The 20,901-nt window shown below is 38.1% G+C and overlaps 1 protein-coding gene across 14 annotated transcripts in view; it reads right to left on the reverse strand.

Moving 5' to 3' along the window:
- Positions 1-20,901, reverse strand: part of mycbp2 (MYC binding protein 2) — a 199,675-nt gene that overhangs the window by 101,326 nt on the left and 77,448 nt on the right. For all 14 annotated transcript variants that reach the window (XM_043691414.1, XM_043691407.1, XM_043691412.1 and 11 more), the window contains 15 exons: positions 20,648-20,782; positions 19,826-19,909; positions 19,596-19,692; positions 18,832-19,024; positions 17,514-17,788; positions 16,081-16,302; positions 15,376-15,567; positions 13,586-13,792; positions 13,344-13,475; positions 11,510-11,688; positions 8,489-8,631; positions 6,891-6,991; positions 6,552-6,770; positions 4,541-4,763; positions 3,061-3,179 (listed from right to left, as the gene is read on the reverse strand). In XM_043691414.1, the coding sequence (XP_043547349.1) occupies positions 3,061-3,179; positions 4,541-4,763; positions 6,552-6,770; positions 6,891-6,991; positions 8,489-8,631; positions 11,510-11,688; positions 13,344-13,475; positions 13,586-13,792; positions 15,376-15,567; positions 16,081-16,302; positions 17,514-17,788; positions 18,832-19,024; positions 19,596-19,692; positions 19,826-19,909; positions 20,648-20,782 (2,521 nt within the window). The remainder of the gene's footprint in view (positions 1-3,060; positions 3,180-4,540; positions 4,764-6,551; positions 6,771-6,890; positions 6,992-8,488; positions 8,632-11,509; positions 11,689-13,343; positions 13,476-13,585; positions 13,793-15,375; positions 15,568-16,080; positions 16,303-17,513; positions 17,789-18,831; positions 19,025-19,595; positions 19,693-19,825; positions 19,910-20,647; positions 20,783-20,901) is intronic.

Genomic DNA, 20,901 nt, shown 5'->3' on the forward strand with positions numbered 1-20,901 from the left:
AGTTTTTAAAGTGTGTTCCCCATTCAGGAGACTGCAGGAGCACATAGCGTGCGAGGCCCTGCCCCAATACTGCCCCCCCCCCACCCAATCCCCATCCAACACTGCAGACTGGACACCAACAAGACTATTGCTGCTGCCTTTGTGGGGCAAGTCTCCAAACACCACACACACTTTTACTACAACGTTTTGACAGGTTCCGACTCTGCCCTGTACAGGACAATGTTGGTCAGATTATTTGGGGAGCAGTGGTGAGCAGGAGGAGGAGTGGTGGGGGGTTTTCTCCTCTGTAGAACACCAGGAAAAGTGTGAGGAGAGGGGGAGTGGGAGGTTAGTGATTTGAAGACTGTTTAATCACTGTAAACCAAAGACGTGATCACTGCCAGAAACAGGTCTTTGATGTATTGTTTCTATCGGGACCTCGAGATCTCCTTCGGATAATCCAATTTTCAGATAATTAGTATTCGGATAATCGAGGTTCCACTGTATTGAAAAAGACCTGGATTGTTTGTTAAATCTCTGATCTTTTACAATGAACATGTTGGTTTCAGTTCTTTCATATGTAAATCGCAAAAGTTTTTTAAAACAGTTACATTTTCAAGTGAATGTTAACAACTGGTGTCATGTCTGCCCAGATAATGTATTGAAGGTGTTAGCTCCCTATGTGAGGCTGTCTGTGCCACAACGGTCAAACTGATTCTAATCTAAAAGAACGAATTTACAGAATCTTACATGGATTCATGCAGTTTTTGAGCAAAGTAAGATATAATTCTGCAAGTACAAATTCATCCCACAAACTAATATGTGTGGGTGCGAGTTATGCGTGCCTGTGAGAGGGTGTGCGTACACACAGACGGATGGACACACACATGCAGACTCACACATGCATTCCCACACACACCCTCTCACAGACTTAAACCCCTTTACACTCATACACATACACACACCGTCTCACAGACATGAACCCTTTTACACTCATACACATACACCTTCCTACAGACACTCATACTCCCATCCCCCCCACACACAAAGGTTTGTGGGGTGAATTTGTACTTGCAGAATTACATCTTAGTTTGATCAAAAACTGAATGAATCCATGTAAGATTCTGTAAATCCATTCTTTTAGATTAGAATCAGTCTGACCATTATGGCACAGACTGCCTCAAACAGGAAGCCAACACCTTCAATGCGTTATCTGGGCTGACATGACACCAATTGTTAAAGTTCACTTGAGAATATAACTTTTAAAAATAGTTTTGCGATTTACATATGAAAGAACTGAAACCAACATGGTCATTCTAAAAGATGAGAGACTTAAACAATCCAGGGTCTTTTTCAATATATAATTTCAGTTACATCATACTGGAAACTTTTGCTATAAATTCGGTGTCTTACAATCTTATTCTCCGCAACCACTTGATGAAGGAGCAGCACTCAAAAAGCTAGTGCTTCCAAATAAACCTGTTGGACTATAACCTGGTGTTGTGAGATTTTTAGTTTTGAGACAGGTTTCAGTTTAATTGTTTAAGTGTTCCTTAATCCCCTGCTAATTCTTATACAGAGGGCATAACCCCAGTGTAAAGTTAAAAATCGCAAAACAGCAGATTATACCTAGATACCTGCCGAAGGAGTGCTCTGAAAGTTGGTACTTCCAAATAAACCTGTTGGACTATAACCTAGTATGGTGTGATTTATAACTTTGTCCACCTTAGCCCAACACCAGCATTTTTACATTATGTCCAGCATAAAGGACCAGTTAGGAGAAGGAGGAGGGTAGTGAATTTGTAGAATTCTTTACCGCAGAGGGTTGTAGAGGCTGAGTCATGAGGTATATTAAAAGGGTGAGATGGACAAATTATTACATCAGTAAGGGAATCAAGGATTATAGGGAAATGGCAGGAAAATGTAGTTAAGGATTATCAAATCAGCCATGATCTCACTGAATATGCAGCAGGCTGGATAGGCCAAATGGCCTACTTTTATTCCTCCATCTTATTGTTTTATTAATAGAGTTGGAATACGCCAAATTCTCCCACATTAAGCAGTTTTATCAGAGGATAGGAAATTGCCCATAAGGAAATTCAAATTTCTCAGCAATTCCCCAGAGTCAGCTGTATTGGTGTATCTGCATGATCCTTATTGACTAGCTGGCCGTTGATGTATATCTAGGTCAATATATGAAGATAAATAGGCCAAAGCAAAACCTGAGGCAATAACTCTAAAGCAAACAATGAATTTAATACCAGAGTGGAACCTACATAGTCATTAACAAATTCAGTGAAACTTACAAATTACTGACACCTTAGGGACTGGCAATAAAAGGCCCTGTGTACTGTAAAAATGTTCCCAATGTTATATAATCAGCTCCAACTATTATCAGTATCTAATTAATTGCATTAATGCCAAGCTCTCACTCTCACATCAGTAGTCAGTCCTGTCAACAATAGCTTGACAGTTTCAGGCGCATTCCATTTCAAACTATCCTCACTTAGAGCACAGAATACCTTCATAGTACAGCTATGTATTTCACAGTTGTCCTTATCATCATCCAGTCAGTCAGAGAACCAAAGAGGAAAATATTGGAGGAACAGGTGGTGCTAATATACTGAAGCTTCCAAAAAAACAGATTCGGTGGATTGAAAGTTGTGTATTTCAATTTCACTGTTCATGGTTTCAAAAGTAGCTCTTTTATGCATTACAATGTAAGCTACTGGGGTCCTTAAATTAAGTGTCTATTCTTTGAATGTCTGTTTTTACAGATATAAAATGTGAAGAAATATTAACAGCAGTCTCCCACTGGTTTATTGGATTATTATATGAAGAACATGAGGAAGATGCAATAAAATGTTAATTTTGGCAATTAAACAAGCAATTCTGATTTAAGAATTTTTCCCCACTTTGATCTAGTAAAGTGTATTGTTTCAACACAGCATTTACAACTTTGCATAGCGAAACTTTAGTTCAAGTTTGATTTCAAAAGCAAAAGTTTTAAGATGTGAACAGCTCTATAACAGAATATAGTCTCTTGTACAATATTGTATTAGATGCACTACAAAAGATTACCTCATCAGGTCCAGGACTGAATTCATAACCCACAGCAACACACTTGAAACCATAAAAACTGGCCTTCTCGTCTTTTACATAGTCTGATGCAGTCTCCAAAGAGAAAATAGCATCATTTCCTAGAAAAATCACATGTACATATAAATCTAAAACAAAAACTTGCAAAATAGAAAGGCTTTCTCCAACATGACTCATATAATCTTCTCTTCCTGCATCCTCACATCCTGCCTTAGGGGACAGCTTTATTGAACACAACATCTGATTTGTAGTACATTCCACATTCAATTTCTCAAGGGAACTGTTTTACATCTTTCTAAAGAAATCTAAGGATAGGTAATGCAAAACACTGAACCAAGATAAACATTAAGATACCACAGTCATACATAATGCTTGAAAGGTATTCAACCTCAATTACTGGGTGGGGGGGGGGTGGGCGGGAAATGGAAAGAATGGGGACGGAGTCACATCGTTGGCTCAGTCAGCATTTATTATCCATCCCTAATTGCCCAGTGGGCAGTTAAGAGTTAATCACATTGTGGTGGCTGTGGAGTCAGGTAAGGAAAGCACTTCCCTTCCTCAATAGGACATTAGTGAACCAGTTGGGTATTTCCAACAATCAACAATGGTTTCATGGCCATCATCAGACTCACTAGATTTCCGCTAAAATGAAATTCCACCATCTGCCACGGCAGGATTCAATCCTGGGTCTCCAGAGCATTATCTGAGTCTGGAGAATACTAATCTAGCAATAATACACAGCCTCCCCATAATCCCGGCCATTTTAAGAATTTATTAAATAATGTAATCAACCAAAGTAAGGTTGCATTAAATTGTAATGTAGAAATTTGGGTATATATATGGCAGTATCAAAATCCTACATATTGAGTATTTGATTTTGTTTTTACTTCCCTGTAATTCTTCACTCTAGACTGTGCTTTAGTCTTATAAATATTGCTTTGTGCTGAACAATATTCTGCCTCCAAAATTAAAGTGCTTGTTATTAATCCATCCACATCTCATGATTCAAATGCCACATTCTTTAACGAAACATATTACATATCCTGCAGAGAAGACCTTGAAAATTGACAAAGTCAAAAGCTGCAGAACAAAAAACCTCAAAAGCTATTCAAATCTGACTGAATTTTTGAAATAAAGTGTCTATTGTTGGCCACAGAGATGTCACTCAAGCATTAATACCAAATACTTCTGAATAAAAGGTCACAAATTGTAGTGTCAAGCTTTCAGAACCAGTCAAATTACATAAGAATTTGACAAGGTGTTATTTTAGGCTTGATGAGAGGTTCCTGAGGCTCTATAATGTCATTGCAGATTCACACAGCAACTGGCTGTCCCCTGCTATTGTTGTCAAACTGCAAAGTCATTTTGATCTCAAAAAAATACAGCAGCACTCCGAAATCCCAACAAAACATAACACAACTAAAATCTGTTAAAAACAGAAGACTTTTCTTCCCTCATATACCTGGCAAAATAAGGACTGTAGTTGGCCATCCAGTGGAGCCAGAAAATTTTTTCAATTCTATCCATGAATTTAGACCATCATGGCTTGTACTTTTAGGTCCAAATCCTGAACTTTGCAAAGTTTTATTTGGAATCAGCAAACGGAGCACATCTTCTGGTTGTGCAGTACCACACAGTGGGTCAAATTCGATAGTCATCCACCTGACACAATCTGGAAAAGTTACCTAAATAAGAAACAAACATTATTATTTTCAGCTTCCAATTGGCAGCTATTCATTTATTACCTGAGTATCTTTATTTTAATCTAAACCAAATGGATGCACCAACTGCTTTCAGTAGGATTTTAATCAAAATGTATTTGAGCAGTCTCCAACGTTTGATCATTACACATGTTCAACACAAGATTTTGTATTTTATCAAAATTCACAGCTCAGAGAAATATACGATAGTCACACTTAACATAGTCAAAGATATACAGCATGGAAACAGATCCTTCATCCAACTCGCCCATTCTGACCAGATAACCTCAACAAATCTAGTCCCATCTGCCAGCATTTGTCCATATCCCTCTGAACCCTTCCAATTCATATAGGCGTCCAGATGCCTTTTAAATGCTGGAATTGTACCAGCCTCCACCACTTCTTCTGGCAGCTCATTCCATACATGCACCACCCTGTGTGTGAAAACATTGCCTCTTAGTCCTGGGAATGGCCCTGACCAGAAATGTTAGTTTTCCTGTGCCTCCAATGCTGCCTGACCTGCTGTGCCTTTCCAGCTCCACATTTTATTGACTGTGATAACAAGTCCAGGTGTCTGTGGTAGCGGATAGGATGTGGGGAAATTCAGGCCCTAAAATTATTGAACTTGATATTGAGTCTGAAGGGCTGCAGGCTCTCCAAGCCAAATATGAGGTATGTTTCTTCCAGCTTGTGCTGAGCATTGCTGGAACACTGCAACAATCCGAAATAGAGATGGTGGCAACAGAACAGGATGGTGTGTTGAAGTGGCAGGAAACTGAAAGCTCAGGGTCTTCTTTGTGGGCAGAATGTAAATGTTCTGCGAAGTGGTCACCCAGTCTATGCTTTGTTTCCCCAATGTAGAGAAGACCACATGGTGAGCAGCAAAGGCAATAGACGAGATTGCGAGGAGTGCAGATAAAGTCCTGCTTCACTTGGAAGGTATGTTTGGTCCCTTGGATACGGAGGAGGGAGGTGGTAAATGGGTAGGTGTTACACCTTCAGTGGTTGCAGGGGAAGGTGCCTCGGGGCTATGGGGGGGTGGGTGGGGGTGGTATTGGGTGTGAAGGAAGGGTGGACCATATTGCCCTGGAGGGAATGGCACCTGCGGTAGCTGGACAAGGGAGGGGAATGTGTGTCCCGTGGTGGCAACTTGCTGAAGGTGGCCTTGTTCAGAGACTACAACTCTTATCTGGACTCTCCAGCCAAGAGAAACAATCTTGCAGCATCTAATTAACAATATTCATGTAATTCTGTGCTTATAACTCTCAATTCCATTTCACAGAGTCTTTTTGGAAAAAATGGAAGAAACCAATACAAGATCAATTTTTTAAAGCTAAATTCTTTCCCTAAGCAAAGCTGCTCTTAATTTAAAAGGTCTGACGTGATCAGTCGGCTTTTAATTAGAGGACAGCAGCAGTGGTTCGCACTGTTGCCTCACAGCGCCAGTTACCCGGGTTCGATTCCAGCCTTGGGGGACTGTCTGTGTGAAATCTGCATGGGTCTACTCTGGGTGCTCTGGTTTTCACCCACAGGTTAGGCAGATTGGCAGTGATAAATTGTCAATAATATCTTGGTGCGTGCGGGCTAGATGGGTTAGCCATGGTAAATGTGGGGTTATGGGGAAAAGGTGAGAAGGCTGGGATGCTGTTTGGAGGGTTCGTGTGGAGTTGATGGGCCAAATGGCCTCTTTCTGCACTTTAGGAGATCTATGATTAGAAATTCTGCTTTTAAAATACACATCTACAATACTGTAACAATCTCATTTGAGCATACCTTCAGTTGACTGACACAAGCTGGTTTATAAGGATGGTCACTCTCCACCACAGCATAATGGTTAGAAGTAGTACAAGCAGAGAGGCCTTGTTCAGGTTGATTGCCTGTTGCACTGTCTGTTGACTGATTAGGATTAAAGGCAGGTGGGGCATATTTTTGGTTCAATGTTGCAACTGGAGGCAGAAGCTCCTGGACAAGACCAAAAACTTCAACGGCAGCCTTTTTATTAAAAAAAAACAAAAAACACTTGATAAAGCTTAAAGAAATAACTGAGAATGAGTCGAAGAACAACATTAAAAATAATCAGCATTAATCATGTTCAGAAAATAATTTACTTACTTTTGGGACATTAGCAGCCACTGGTGCAATGTAAGCCAAAATAAGTGGAAGCAGCATAGATATCAGACTGGAAGAGCTGAGTAGTTCTGGAATATCTTCCGCTAAATAAAAATACTTATTGCTTAACCATAATTATTTTGTGAACAAAGCACAACAGTTTTTAGATTTTAATACAGAAAGCATTACATAATAAAGTAACACCCAGAAAGCTAGCTGTTAACTAAAGAACCTTCTTGCTTCCCTGCAGCCTAGCCCTGTTTCCTGACAGGTGACAGATAGGATGATTTGTGAATATTTCTACTGCAGCATGATAGTTAAGTTTTTTGCTCAGTGGAAAGATGAAGACTGCGTTACCCAAATCAGCATAATCAAAAGCAAGTTGTGATAAAATAACGAAATGGAAAAGAAAACTCAATGACTTCCTATGTCAAGTCTATTTAAATTGTATGCATTCTAGCTTACCCCAAAGGAAACAAGCAGGTAGTTCACACTTTGCCTTTGTCAAATACTGTTCTCAGAACATGCACAAGGTAGCCCTGATTAAATCCCCAGTTCAATGAATAGTAACCTTTATACCAACCACTTTTAATATTAGGAATACAAAGGCTAAATGAGCAGAGATCGTCCTCTATTTCGCTAAATCAAAGTCCTCATTATGGACCATTTTACTCAGTTATTTTATTCATCACTTAGTAACAGAAAAATAAATAACACAATAACTGACCATAGGTGACTAAAGTCAGCATGGAACACATGTTAGATCAGAGTAGTGCTGGAAAAGCACAGCAGGCCAGGAAGGGCTTTTGCCCAACACGTCGACTTTCCTGCTCCTCGGATGCTGCCTGACCAGCTGTGCTTTTCCAGCACCACTCTGATCTAGACTCTGATCTCCAGCACCTGCAATCCTCATTTTTGCCTATGGAACACAAGATTCCAAAAGTCAAACATAGTAACACACTTCAGCTAACTTCTAGATGTTGCCCAAGTGGTGGCAAATGCACGAGCAAAATAATATTGCCGGGGAATAAACACAAATCAGAAACCTAGTCAACTGGACAACTCACAAAGTGTTTGCCATAAAGAAGAGATTTGCTAAGCTCTCTGCCAAAGCACTCTTCATAAATATTCATATTTCTTGCACAGTTAATAGAGTACCTGATTAATGGAATATGTACATGCACAACTATCAAAGTCACTGAACTTATTTTCGTTGAGATCAACAACATCTCACCTTTTTATCTATTCTGACAACTTCAGAGAGCTAAACATTAGGTTGTCTTTTGTAAAGAACACTGCCTGCACTTGTCAAAACCTCCCTCCACAACCCAAATTTATATTGGTGTTCTCAATAACCATAGCATAAACTATCAACTTCAAATTTTTTAACCCTTATTGTAACATGGCTAACATACAACACAAACTTCATGATCAACAAAATATGCCCCTCAAGCCTGCCAACACCAGTTTAACAAAGAACAAACGGCAGCTGCCAAATTCATTGCTTTCAAATCAGCTCACCTACCATGCCCTAAAACATCCATGCGCTAATCACAAGAACAAACTTTTGGTTAGACTTATTTGAGAAAATACATACATACCATCTACAGCCAGGGCCCTGTGCAACAAATCCTTAGCTGCACGAACAACTGCAGAAACAACAGAAAGGGCCCTGCTGCAGTTTTTATCTTCTTCATTGGCTTTGCTAAGCAGCTGTGATTGTAGATCTCCATCAAACTCACTTCTACAAGTTAAATGGCACAAATTACTGGCATGAAATATTCATTAGATTTGATTCTTCCGACATAATTATCTGATTTATTCAAATAGATGATTTGACTAACCAAAAGCTAACCAGACACTGCATGGACATTTAGCATAGTATAGAAAATGCCTGTAAAGTTTATTTTTTTAAAACTTTGCTATCACAACTGATTTTAAAATTAAATATTTTCCATCAAGCAACTGTGACTGAAAGTTCACAGGGAGGAAATAGAAATGCAAGAAACATTCTTTCAGTCAACACTGCAACAGCAAATTTATGTTCACTCCAAAATGGCTGAATTTATCGAGAAATCTACCTTAGCTTGAAGGTCTCCGGTCACATACCTATTTGGATAGTTGATCACAGTCATGGGATATGTTAAAATTGCTGCATCATGTGGGGGTGCATGGGAACAGTATATGATTCCACGCTGAATTGTTAGTGTCTTCAATTGTAAATGGATGGATGTCAATTAATGAGATCTCACCATGGTTGTACTATTTTGCTACCTTTGTGAAAACCAACCAGAAAAAGATCACCAACTAGTAAGACCAAAGTACTCTAGACTGCAAACCCTGGCTAATATTGTCTAGCTATTTTCTGAGGTTCTACCAAGGTGAATCTCATTGTGTTTAATTCTGAGCTGAGCTTTGGACGCTAAAGGACTGAGCGTTTCTACCTCAGATATTGCCCACTTTATCCATACCTCAGCACACAAACTCTCTAACACTAAACCATCTCTTTGCCATCACACTATTCCATTTATTCAAAAGTTTCCAAACTGAACTTTCAAGCACAACTTATAAAAATAAAAATTCATTGAGAACTCTTGTGTCCTTAACTGTACTCTTTGCTGTCTAATCACCTGGCTTTGACCCACCCTTCACCCAATGCATCAAATTTAAAATTCTCACCAACAAACCAACTGTGTCAACATCACGTGATTTCAAATGATGGCAATGGGTTGATATTACTGTATTTACAGAACCATAACCAAAGCCAAGAGTTAACTTTGAGCAAGAACTGTACAATGGGATGCACTTCCTCCATCCATTCCTCCCCAACCTTTCAGTGAAAAAAGTGAGAATTATTTGAATATGCAAAGGTCTGCTATAGTTAGATGAAGTTAAAACTTATCAACCTAATCTTAGATTACACTTAAGTCACTTTACCAACACTGGATAGAGACCAAACCTGATAACTGCTCATCTTACAAACCCATGTTTATGTCCTTTTCGCACCTAGCGGTGACCAGCTAACAAGTATCAGATCGGAGATAAAAACTGAAACTTTTCACAACATTATTTTTATTATTATACAACTTAGATAACAGTAAACTTTATTCTAAATTTACTGCTTCATTACACTTAGAAAAGGTGGGAGCTGGTGTGAAATGGAAAGGAGGGGGAAACGAGAAGTGTCAATAGATACAAAGAGTAATTTGTTGTAAACAAATTCCTCATTAGAAAACAAGTTAATATAAAAATATCAGTCATATGCTACATATAAAGGATAAAAGATTATTCAAACAGTACTGGTGAAATGATAAGAGATCCATGTGGAATGACAGTATAGGAAATTCTGAAAATAGAACTTGTTTTGTTCTCTCTTGACATGTCATCTTGCCTGTCTTTAGTCTATTTCTTTAATTTCATCTCCTATCCTGATTTAATCTTTTCATTTTATTAGAACTAAATCTTCACAAACAGTATTTCAGTTTGTCATTATGCTGACTTTGGGTCTGAATACTGTCTTTTGTAACTTCAGATCTTTGTTAGATCCTCCAATTATTCACAGAAGGACTCCTATAAAATGGGAATGGTGAGGGGAGGCTAGATTAACATTTGATTGAAAGAATAATGCTGAAAAGAGAGAAATATTTTGCACTCATCAAGACAAACACAAGAATGCCAAATTTCAAATGATCACATCAATTTATACCACAGGAGAAAAGATGTTGGTTTGTTGCTATGTCAACTTTGGCTGAGGAAATGTGATGGAAAAAGCAACAGGGAACTCCAGATTCCTCAAGCTCCTGGGCTAATTCACAAGAGGCACAAAAGTTGAACTTATTCCTTTTGTTTGCAGAGAATGGAATCTTGTGTGAGAATGTATGTTGCTTCGAGCAAGTATAAATGAACCACATTATGAGCTCAGCTGATTACCTTCAATGAGTTAACAATGTAGCTATTATTGCATTTAGGTTTATTCGGAAACTCACAATACAAGATTAGTATCTAGCATAAATCAAAACATGGAATTTCATGGAAAATTCATTACATTCCCTGCCTATAATTAGCAGATCTGCAACACCAAACATGCATTTTTTATTTTGATTTTTGATGCCTTTTCCTTCAAGTTTGCACATGGGCCTTACTTACATTCTCTCTTTCTCTGTTATTCTTTTTACACAACAACAGTATCTTAATAATAATCTTTTACAACACTGTGCAAGAACAAATATCACATTTATTTTCTATAAATGGAGTGCCTTAAGCTCCTAGCTAAGGTAATTCCTTCCTCATGAGGCAAAGTGCTTATGGACATTTTTGAAGGTAAAATGTCATTGGAGCATTGACTAAATGACTGCTCCTTGAATGGTGACTGAAAATATCAGTAACCTAAAAACAAACTGTTGCATCCTTTAGTCTTTTGGGTCTAGGCGTTTTCATGCTTTACTGTTTATTAACAGACAATTGGGCTAGAATGTCAAAGCATATTATGTTGATTCAATATGCTAGAGGATATTTCTTGGTTATTGGAATCTGTTTAGTAATACTGTTTCATAAACACAATGGTTCTGAATTATTTCTCCAGCTGGCCAGCAAATCTGAAAAAAAGCTTTGCACATTCTTACCTGTAATAAAGTACCTGAGGGATTTGACCTCGAGTTTGATTAGTTCCATTACTGCTGAGGCTACAGGTACTGAAAGTGAAGGTTACACCATCAGGGCATTGAACTGTTGTCATTCCTCCATCTCCATTTGCAGTACGACTTCCATAGTTCCTTAGACGAACTGCATACTTGACATTTTCCTGGAAGGCAATCAATTCAGCAGGCATTACACAGAAACCAAGTTCACACAAAGTACATTAATGCTAGAAATCTGGCACTAAATTTGAGCACCCAGGCTACGAGGAATGAATTTCTGGAGCATATTATAGACTGCTTTCGAGAGCAGTATGTTGCAAAGCCGACTAGAAGACAGGCTGGGGTGGATTTAGTATCAGGCAATGAAGAATGGCTAATAAAAAATTGTGTTGTAAAAGAAACTGTATAAAAGAGTGGCCATAGTATAATACTTTTACATAATGTTTGAAAGTGAAGCAATCTGAAGTAAAGGTGCTAAATTTCAATAAGGGAAATTATAAAAGATTAAGGCACAAGTTGGCTGACCTGGATTGGGAAAATATATTAAATGTCATAACTGGACACAGACAATGCAAGAACAATTACAATAACTATATATATTCAAGGTACAGAAATTCAAAAAGGTCATGCAATCAAGGCTGACGAATTAAGTTAAGAACTGGCTAAGAGTAAAATAGACTGATAAAGTGGCCAGAAATAGCAATAAATCTGAGCAGTAGAAAGCTTCTAGAATACAAAAAAGCAGAACCAAGAACTGACAATGAAAGGAGGAAGAGGTACAAACGCAATTGAAAAATAACAAATGTGACACTGCTAATATTGCAGATGATAAAAGGTAAAACAAGATTACATTGTGAGGAAGATGGTTTCAGGAGGATTTATATCGGCTTAGAAATTTGGCAAAAATATACCAATTGGAATATAATGTGTAAAAATGTGAAGTTATCCACTTTGGTAGGAAAAACAGATGTGGAAAGCATTGCTTAAGTACAGCGAAATTGAAAAGCCCAGCTGTGTAAAAGGTCCTGTGTGTCTTTCTCAATAAGTCATTAAAAGGTTAACAAGCAGGTGCAGCAGGCTATTAGGAAGGCGAATGAAATGCTAACCTTTAATCACAAAAGGATTTGAATACAACAGGAGTGAAGTCTGGCTTCAGTTGTATAGGAGATAGGTCACACCTGGAGTAGCGTGCACAGTTTTGGTCTCCTTATCTCAGGAAAGATACTATTGCCATAGAGAGAAGCAATAAGGGTTCACCATACCAGAATGGCAGGAGTTTCCTAAAAATGGAGATTGAGCAAATGAGGGCTATATCCTCTAGAGTTTTGAAGAGGGAAAAGTCACCTCATTGAAACTTAAATACAGAAAGGGATTGACATAGGTGAAATGTTTCCACTGGTTGAGAAGTCTGGAAACAGAGGGCACAATGTAAAATTAAGAGAGATATCATATTGGACCAAGAGAAGAATTTCTTTTATTCAGAGAATGATGAACATTTAGGATTCCCTATCTAGAGGCTGTGGAATCTCAGCCTTAGAGTATACTGAAAGCAGAGACTGACAATTTTTTTGGTTATCAATACGTAAATGGTTATGGGGATAGTATGGGTGAATTTTCAATCAGCCATGATCGTATTAAATGGTAGAGCAATCAGTAGGCTGAGTGGTCTACTCCTGTTACTACCTCTGTTTAAAAAAGAACAAAATTTTGTAATAACCCAACTGTAGAAGTACTGGGTCAAAGAACTTGCTCCAAAACATTGATGTTTTAATCTAACCTTTACAAAGCATTAAGCACCTGCTTAAGCATTGCTTCTTACCTTTAAAGGGACTGCTTTATCTAATCTGATTTCTGCTGTGTCACTAGAGGAGTCATCGGTGCTATAAGTCCCTTTTACTAGTTCTAAGGAAGTCCACCTGTGAGAATGTGCTGAATCACCAGCGTGTTCACTCTGTCAAAAATAAATAATAAATCAAGGGATAATTCGCTCCTCAGAATAACATTTATTCAAATATTGAAATTTTCATTACTTCAGTATTTAAATAAAACTAATAAACTTACATCATCAACCAGCATTTCCAGTTCATATTCATGAATGCCACCTCCTCCATATACATGATATCCTACCACAACTACTCCAGGTTTGTCGACAGAGAAGCAGATTGCATCTGGAGACCCATTACCAGTGTTCCAACTTCGTCCTTGACTGGTTTTAACAAACCGATTTGGTGTGGCTTTCACAGAATGAAGGGAACTTAATCCATCAGCCTGTGAAAATAAATAGCATGCTCAAAAAGGCTACATCTTTAACTGAATTCAGGTTTCTCAAGTTTGCAAAGTGTTACATAGTAATTCACTATACTGAGGCAGGCCATGCTCCTCCATCGTCAGACCACAGCAAAACGACGGTTGGAGGAAGAACGCCTCATCTTCCGGCTAGGAACCCTCCAACCACAAGGGATGAACTCGGATTTCACCAGTTCCCTCATTTCCCCTCCCCCCAGCCTGTCTCAGTCAAATCCGCGCTTTTCCAGCAACACATTTCCATCTCTGATCTCCAGTATCTGCAGACCTCACTTTCTCCTCATGGAATACTAAACACCACCCCAATCCCAAAATAGCTTTACATCAATGTCTCCAGCAAGTTTTGAAAAAATTTGTAACTCAGGTTGAGGTTCTGGATGTAAGCTTTCTCTCTGAACTGGAAGGTTCATTTTTAGATGTTTCGTTACCATATTAGGTAACAATCAGTAAGCCTTTGATGAAGCACTGGTGTTAGTGTCCCGCTTTCTATTTATGTATTTAGGTTACATTACATTGGACAAACAGGCAGAAAATGAGCCACCAGGATACATTAACATCAACTAGCCACAAAAAGACATGGCCAACTTTCACTAGTATCCTTGCATACAGATGACGAAGGACATCACTGCGACTGGGACAATACATCCATCCTAGGACAAGCCAAACAGAGACACGCATGAGAATTCTTAAGAGGCATGGCATTCCAACCAGAACTCTATCAACAAACAAATTGACTTGGACCCCATTTACCACCCTCTGAGAAAAGAGAACAGGAAATAACATCACCATCCCAAAAGAACCTAAACACAAATAGGAAGTGGGACACTAACACCAGTGCTTCACTGATTATGTTGCCTAGTATGGTGACAAAACATCTGAAACAGCCTCCCAGCTCAGCGAGCAAACATACATCCATCAATATCTCTGTTCTCTTTCATGCTTAATTTTACTAAAGCTGGAGAAAGAACTAATGCATTACAATATCTTGAAGGTTAATTGGCTCAGATTGCTTCATAATTTTCTTCCTCACGCTTTTGGTCATTATTCACCTGAGGTCTCTGACGTACTTTCATAGCAACATGTATGCTACAGGTCTAATCACTATATTTCCAAATATAGATTCCTTGAAAGATACCTTGTAACATTTCATTACCTCATTACTTCTCTTTATAATTCCAACCTTATAATTAACATATCCAGTGACAAAGGCTCTTGTATTTGGCATCTTTGTAAGTGCACTAATGAAGATATTGACTTAGTTTAATGTCTCATCCAAAAAATAGTGCCATTATCATGCAGCACTCCCTTAGTACTGCACTGGAGTGTTAGTTTTAATTTTTATGTTCAAGTGCAAGAGTGGCACTTGGACAAACATTCAAATTCAGAACCAATAAAATGTAGCTGACAGAAACAGAAATAAGTAGATGTTATTTAAAATAATCATTTTTAGGCAAAAGTATATAATTTATAAATTATAATAGCAAAATCATAAATACTTTAATCAAAAATACTCTCTCTAAATAATCAGCTCAGACCTAGACGCTTACCTCAGTTCCCAGTGCTGATGCAGTGAGTTCACTGACTATACTGGCAAGGAGACCACAAGTATTGGACACAAGGAGAGGAGAGAAGAGTTCGACCTCTCTTCTAAGACTTTTTCGAACTGGAAGCACTACGATGACCAACATCTTTTCAAGAACTTCTCGGAAACTGGTCATACTTGTAATATTTTCTTCAATCTAGAGGAAATATATTACGATTTAATACACATGATTTTTGATAATTGTAATTTTTACAATTAAAGTTCCTTCTAACAGATTCTTCACAATGTGTACCAGTTAACAGAGAGGCATTTTAATGAGGAGGTATGAAATTTTGACCTGTCAATATTTCAGCAGGATGGCACAGAACATTTTTTTAAAAAGCATGTCAAGAGGACAGAAGCGGTAGTTTGGCTTCTATGAATCTGAATCATGTTTCCAACTCAGGTAAGCATAAGCATAATCATTGGAACTATTGCATAAAGCAATAAACTAAGTTTTCCAATTTAACATGATCTTCTAAATCGACAATCAATGTTAATAATTTTGCAATGAACTGTTAAATAGAAATTATGATTCATAGTAATTTTGCAGTAAAATATTTGTTGCTGTACGTTTAAGACAAATTAACTGTGCATTAACCAGGTCCTGATCAACTGACTACGGAAACTTATTATGCTTCAAACAGAAGGAAAACTCCGTTGTTCTCACCTGGCTGAGTTTCTCCATATGAGAGACTAATAGGGCAAATCTGTGAACCATAGCTGATTCATTCTCTGTGCTACTCTGCTTCACCAAGGACCGAAGCAACACTTCACCATCGTAAGCAATAGGAAGGATTGTAGTCAGCTTGACTGAAGAGTGGCACAATGCAGACATGACTGCTGCAAGTAACCGACTACTTGATGTTTTGAAGTTAGCCTCCTGTATGTCCTAATGAATGAAAAGAGAATAATTGGTAGATGTAAAAATTTCAAAAAGAGAACACATTGATCAGATTGCAAAAGAAATGGTCATGAATGTTTTATTTAAGATCAGTTTAGATGCTCCCACTTTCTACCAATTGAAAGGCAGTTTCACTTAACTAACCAATAGAAGAAAGGCAATGAAGGACAATAGTGTAATTGACTGGAAAGATCAAAAGGATGACGGTGGATAGTTCACTGGTCAACTGCATTATGATTGGGGTAACTATGAAAGGGTGCGGACCTTTTTTAAAAGTTTCAAATGAGAAATTGTGAAAGAAAAAGATAGTCACTTATTTTGGAGGCAACAATAAATTGGTGCATTTTAGAGTAAAGGAAGATTTGAAATGGTGCTTTAACTGTATGGATAGGCTTTACAAAGAAGTGTTGGGGAGAAGGTTGATTAAAGCGGTTCGGAAAGGGAGAAGAATTGTATGTGAGAACAGGGAATGCTGAAAATATCAAGTAGCATGGGCATCAGGAAGCAAAATTAGGATGCTTAAAATTCTATCATGGAACAGGTGTTTCTGACATGCCAGTATTTGCTGCCCATCACCAACTCTCTTTGAAATTAGTGGAAAAGCAGCTAAGATTCAACTATGGTGTTGTGGGTCTCAGAAGGTTACAAACAGAAACACACATCTCCCAAAAACCAAGGGATGGCACAGTAACTCAGTAGATAGCACTGCTGCCTCATCGCCAGGGACCCAGGTTCAATTTTGTCCTTGGGCGACGGTCTTGTGTGGAGTTTGCACATCTGCGCAAGTTTCCTCGGGGCACTCCGGTTTCCTCCCGCAGTCCAAAGGTTAGGTCATGCTAAATTGCCCATGGTGTCTAGCGATGTGCAGGCCAGGTGGGCTAGCCGTGGGAAATGCAGGATTACAGGGAAAGGTGGATCTGGGTTGGTTGTTCTTCAGAGGGTCAGTGTGGACTCAAGAGACTGAAATGGCTTGCTTCCACACTGTAGAGATTCTATCCATTCTTCTATAATTCTATGAAAAATATACTGAAGATCAACAAGACCCCATTATAAGAGACTAACCATATTTTCAGTTTTGCCAAAGCTCCCAGACTAAAAAAAATACCCAATTTTCCTTTTTCTAAAACAAAAAAACTCAGATAAAAGCCAGTATTAAACTTCTAATAAAACATCAGCAAATTGTCAGCTCTCGAATGTACCTGATCTAGGCAGTTAAGCAGGTCACAAAGACAAGCCCATTGCAATCCAGGGGTAGGATAAAAGGAATGAAAGCAGGCTGTAAATGTGTTGTGGCATTCCTGAAGAACAGCTTCCAATAGAGTCTTTGGTTGCGAATGGTAGCCATGGGGATCATTGTCAAGTTTCAGCATACAATGATCAATTCCTTCTGATAAAATCTTTCTCAGGAGCGATCGCGTCTTTCCAACACATTCTGCTAGCTTGCTTGTTTCTTCTATCACTGCTTTAGTACCAACTGCAAAGCAAAATATAAAGCAACAAATCAACATGCACCTGCCATTAAATCAAAATTGACATGTTAGCTTCTGTCCTGCTGGATAATGTTACATGCATATTTAAACACAAACCAATTTTTAAATCAGTGATCCGGCTGGTCTGCAAGCAGAACTTAATTTTGAAACTCTATAAGCAGACTTGGCGTATCACTAGAAATTTATGATAAACAAAACAGGGTACCAGAGCCATAGTTTTGTATGAAGAACTGTCTGATACTACTGTTTTTTACTCTTCCTCCAAAACCAACAATTGTTACGTTAACTGATGAATGCTGCTCCCACAAGACATGATACAGGAACCAATTTAGCTGAAGTAAAGCTGCTGCTTTACAAGATATTTAACATAAATGAAAAGAAATAGTAGCCAAGGAAATACGCAAAATTGAAAAACAATGTTCAAACTCGAGGTTTAACTGCTTCCATTTGAACAATACAATGCACACACAGTAAATGAGTGAAGACCAGACTATGACCTTTGATCCAATCTCTTAAAAGAAATAAAATTATGGCTATATCAAATACTTAAGTAGAATCTTGAGCCAAATATTAATGCTATATGTTAGCTAAAAAGAATGACAGCTACAGTTTCCAAGAGTACATACATTAACATGCTAATAAATAAATACTGTGGATACTAGAAATCTGAAAAAAACAATAGTACAAAATGACAGCTGGTCTGGCAATATGTTCACAAATGTTTTGTGCCTGTCAGTTTACCACTTTAATGACTCTCAGAACCACATTTAATGAGAGTGTTATCATTTATTGGAGCTGTTACATAAATTATTCCATTTTGTTTAAGCGTGGCCAAGTGTATTACATATAAACATAATACTCAAAAGCACTGAACGAAATACATCCTTTCAATCTAAGATTGACTGAACTCAAGGCCTTCACGATACAACTGCTGTTTTAGAGTGTGTCTAAAATAGGAAAGACCGCATCAGAATGACTAAGTGTTAGTAACAATCAAACTTGGTGTTACTTGCTAAACCAACAGTACCTGATATAGGGTATATCTCACAGATGTAGACACGCAGCAGTCGCAGGCAACAAGTCCCAACAAACTTTAGTCGTTCCAAGTCCAGCAGAGTGGCTGTATATTGAAAGCCTTTTAAGCCCTGCAGCTCCTCCACTCCCAATACCAGGGTTGTCCAACTCCATTGTAGAATGCTCAGCAATGACTCAAAACATTCCTATATTTAGAATTGATGGATTTAATCAAATGATTCTGCATTGCAAATATATTTTATAGGAACTTGGGCCTGTGTGGCTGTACAAATTTTGTTTTAAGAACAAATGTACAACATATTTCACACAATTCTATCACCAATTTACTTTTACAATTAAACACCTAATTAAACATACAAATAACAAAATTAATAAATGAAACAGAAAATGGAGTATTTTCTATCCAGCCTCCCTGCAGCCAACAATATTAAAAAGAAATTTATTGCATCAGATTTTGCAGGACAATACACACATTGTTAATTCAGCTTTAAGAAGTCTTGTCACCAAAAATATAAGTCAAAGTTACAAGCCCAATTGCATCCCATCTTTCTCCCAATAGTTCTGAAATAAATCAGTGTTGATGAGCTATCTGCAAGGAGCTGGCAGAACGATTTCAAAAACAAAATTACAGTTCAAAACTGCATTAATTTGCCCTTTGATGTACGACTAAGAATCTCTTATATTTGGTTTGGGGTTTAACTACAAACAAAACTATTTTACAAAGAAAATAATTTTCATTCAAATTTGTCCACTCACCACTGAGACAGTCCTTGCAAATGATCTTCTCAAAATATGCACTGGCTCACTTGGTTGCTGTTTTCCTTTTCCTGAGTTTCCATCATTTGATGGTAACCTGCACAAAAGATGATCAAATTCAACCAAATTATAACAAATGAATCAGCCAAATTCTAGAAGTAATAAAGATAAAGATAAAAGGGAGACTAAGATTTTCTTTTCCTTTAGAAATGACTTGATTACGAACCAACCTGTACAGCAACTGTGGAATTTGACCCGCATTCACATCTGTTCCATTGTTTGATTTCTTGGAACTTTTAAACTGAAAAACAACTCTGAAACAAGAACAAATAGATTTAAAACAATCTTTGGCTTCTCCTTGCTACTTTGACAACATATTCATTACCAAAGATTAGACATTAAGCTTTGTGACCCAGACTTAGACATGTCTTAAATAGGACACAAGTTTCTTCTTTAAAAGGTGTGCTTCACTTGAACTTAATAGAAACTGACCCAGAGCACTAAAGAACGAAAGAAGATAGTCAATGTGGAAAATGAAAATATTCACATAATTTAGTGTTGAAGTGGACATGAGCGAAATAGAGAGTCACTTCACCAATGGGACCTGCTCTTCCTTATCTGCTCTGTCCAGACACGTCATGATTTTGAATAACTCAAACAAATCTCAAAGAATTCCTACATCATGAAAGCAGGCCATTTGGCCCATCGGGTCCACAACGACCCTCCAAAGATCATCCACCCAGACTCACCCCCTACCCTATCCCTGTAACCCTACATTTCCTACAGCTAACCTTGTGCATCCCCTGACACTATGGGCAATTTACCATGGCCAATCCACCTAACCAGCACATCTCTGCTCTGTGGGACGAAACCAGAGTACCCAGAGAAAACCCACAGTATACAGGGAGAATGTGCAAAAGTCTTGCTCTGATTCTGGCAATAACGTACTAAATCTCAGAGTTCAATGTGGAGAATAAACGAGAACTGTACTCTTGAATCTGAAGATATAAAAAACATTTACCAACAAATAAAAATGCAAAGCAAAATCTTACCCATCATCAGTGGTGATGGAAGCCTGACCATGAGAGCCACAATCACTACTTGGCCCTGAAACCCGAGCCCAAGCCACATACCACCAACCAGCCTGCAACACCACAGGCTCATCAAACATCATTGCATATTTCTCTCTGAAAAATACAGAGAAGGGAGTTCAGGATAATGTTTTTTAAACTTTGTTAGAAGTTGACCTCTACAAAACGTGCTTTTAGGTTCAGGTAATTTAGTGGGGAACAGCAAACACAATAAT

Source organism: Chiloscyllium plagiosum, chromosome 6 (genome assembly GCF_004010195.1).
Source record: "Chiloscyllium plagiosum isolate BGI_BamShark_2017 chromosome 6, ASM401019v2, whole genome shotgun sequence".
In the NCBI taxonomy this organism is placed as follows: Eukaryota; Metazoa; Chordata; class Chondrichthyes; order Orectolobiformes; family Hemiscylliidae; genus Chiloscyllium; species Chiloscyllium plagiosum.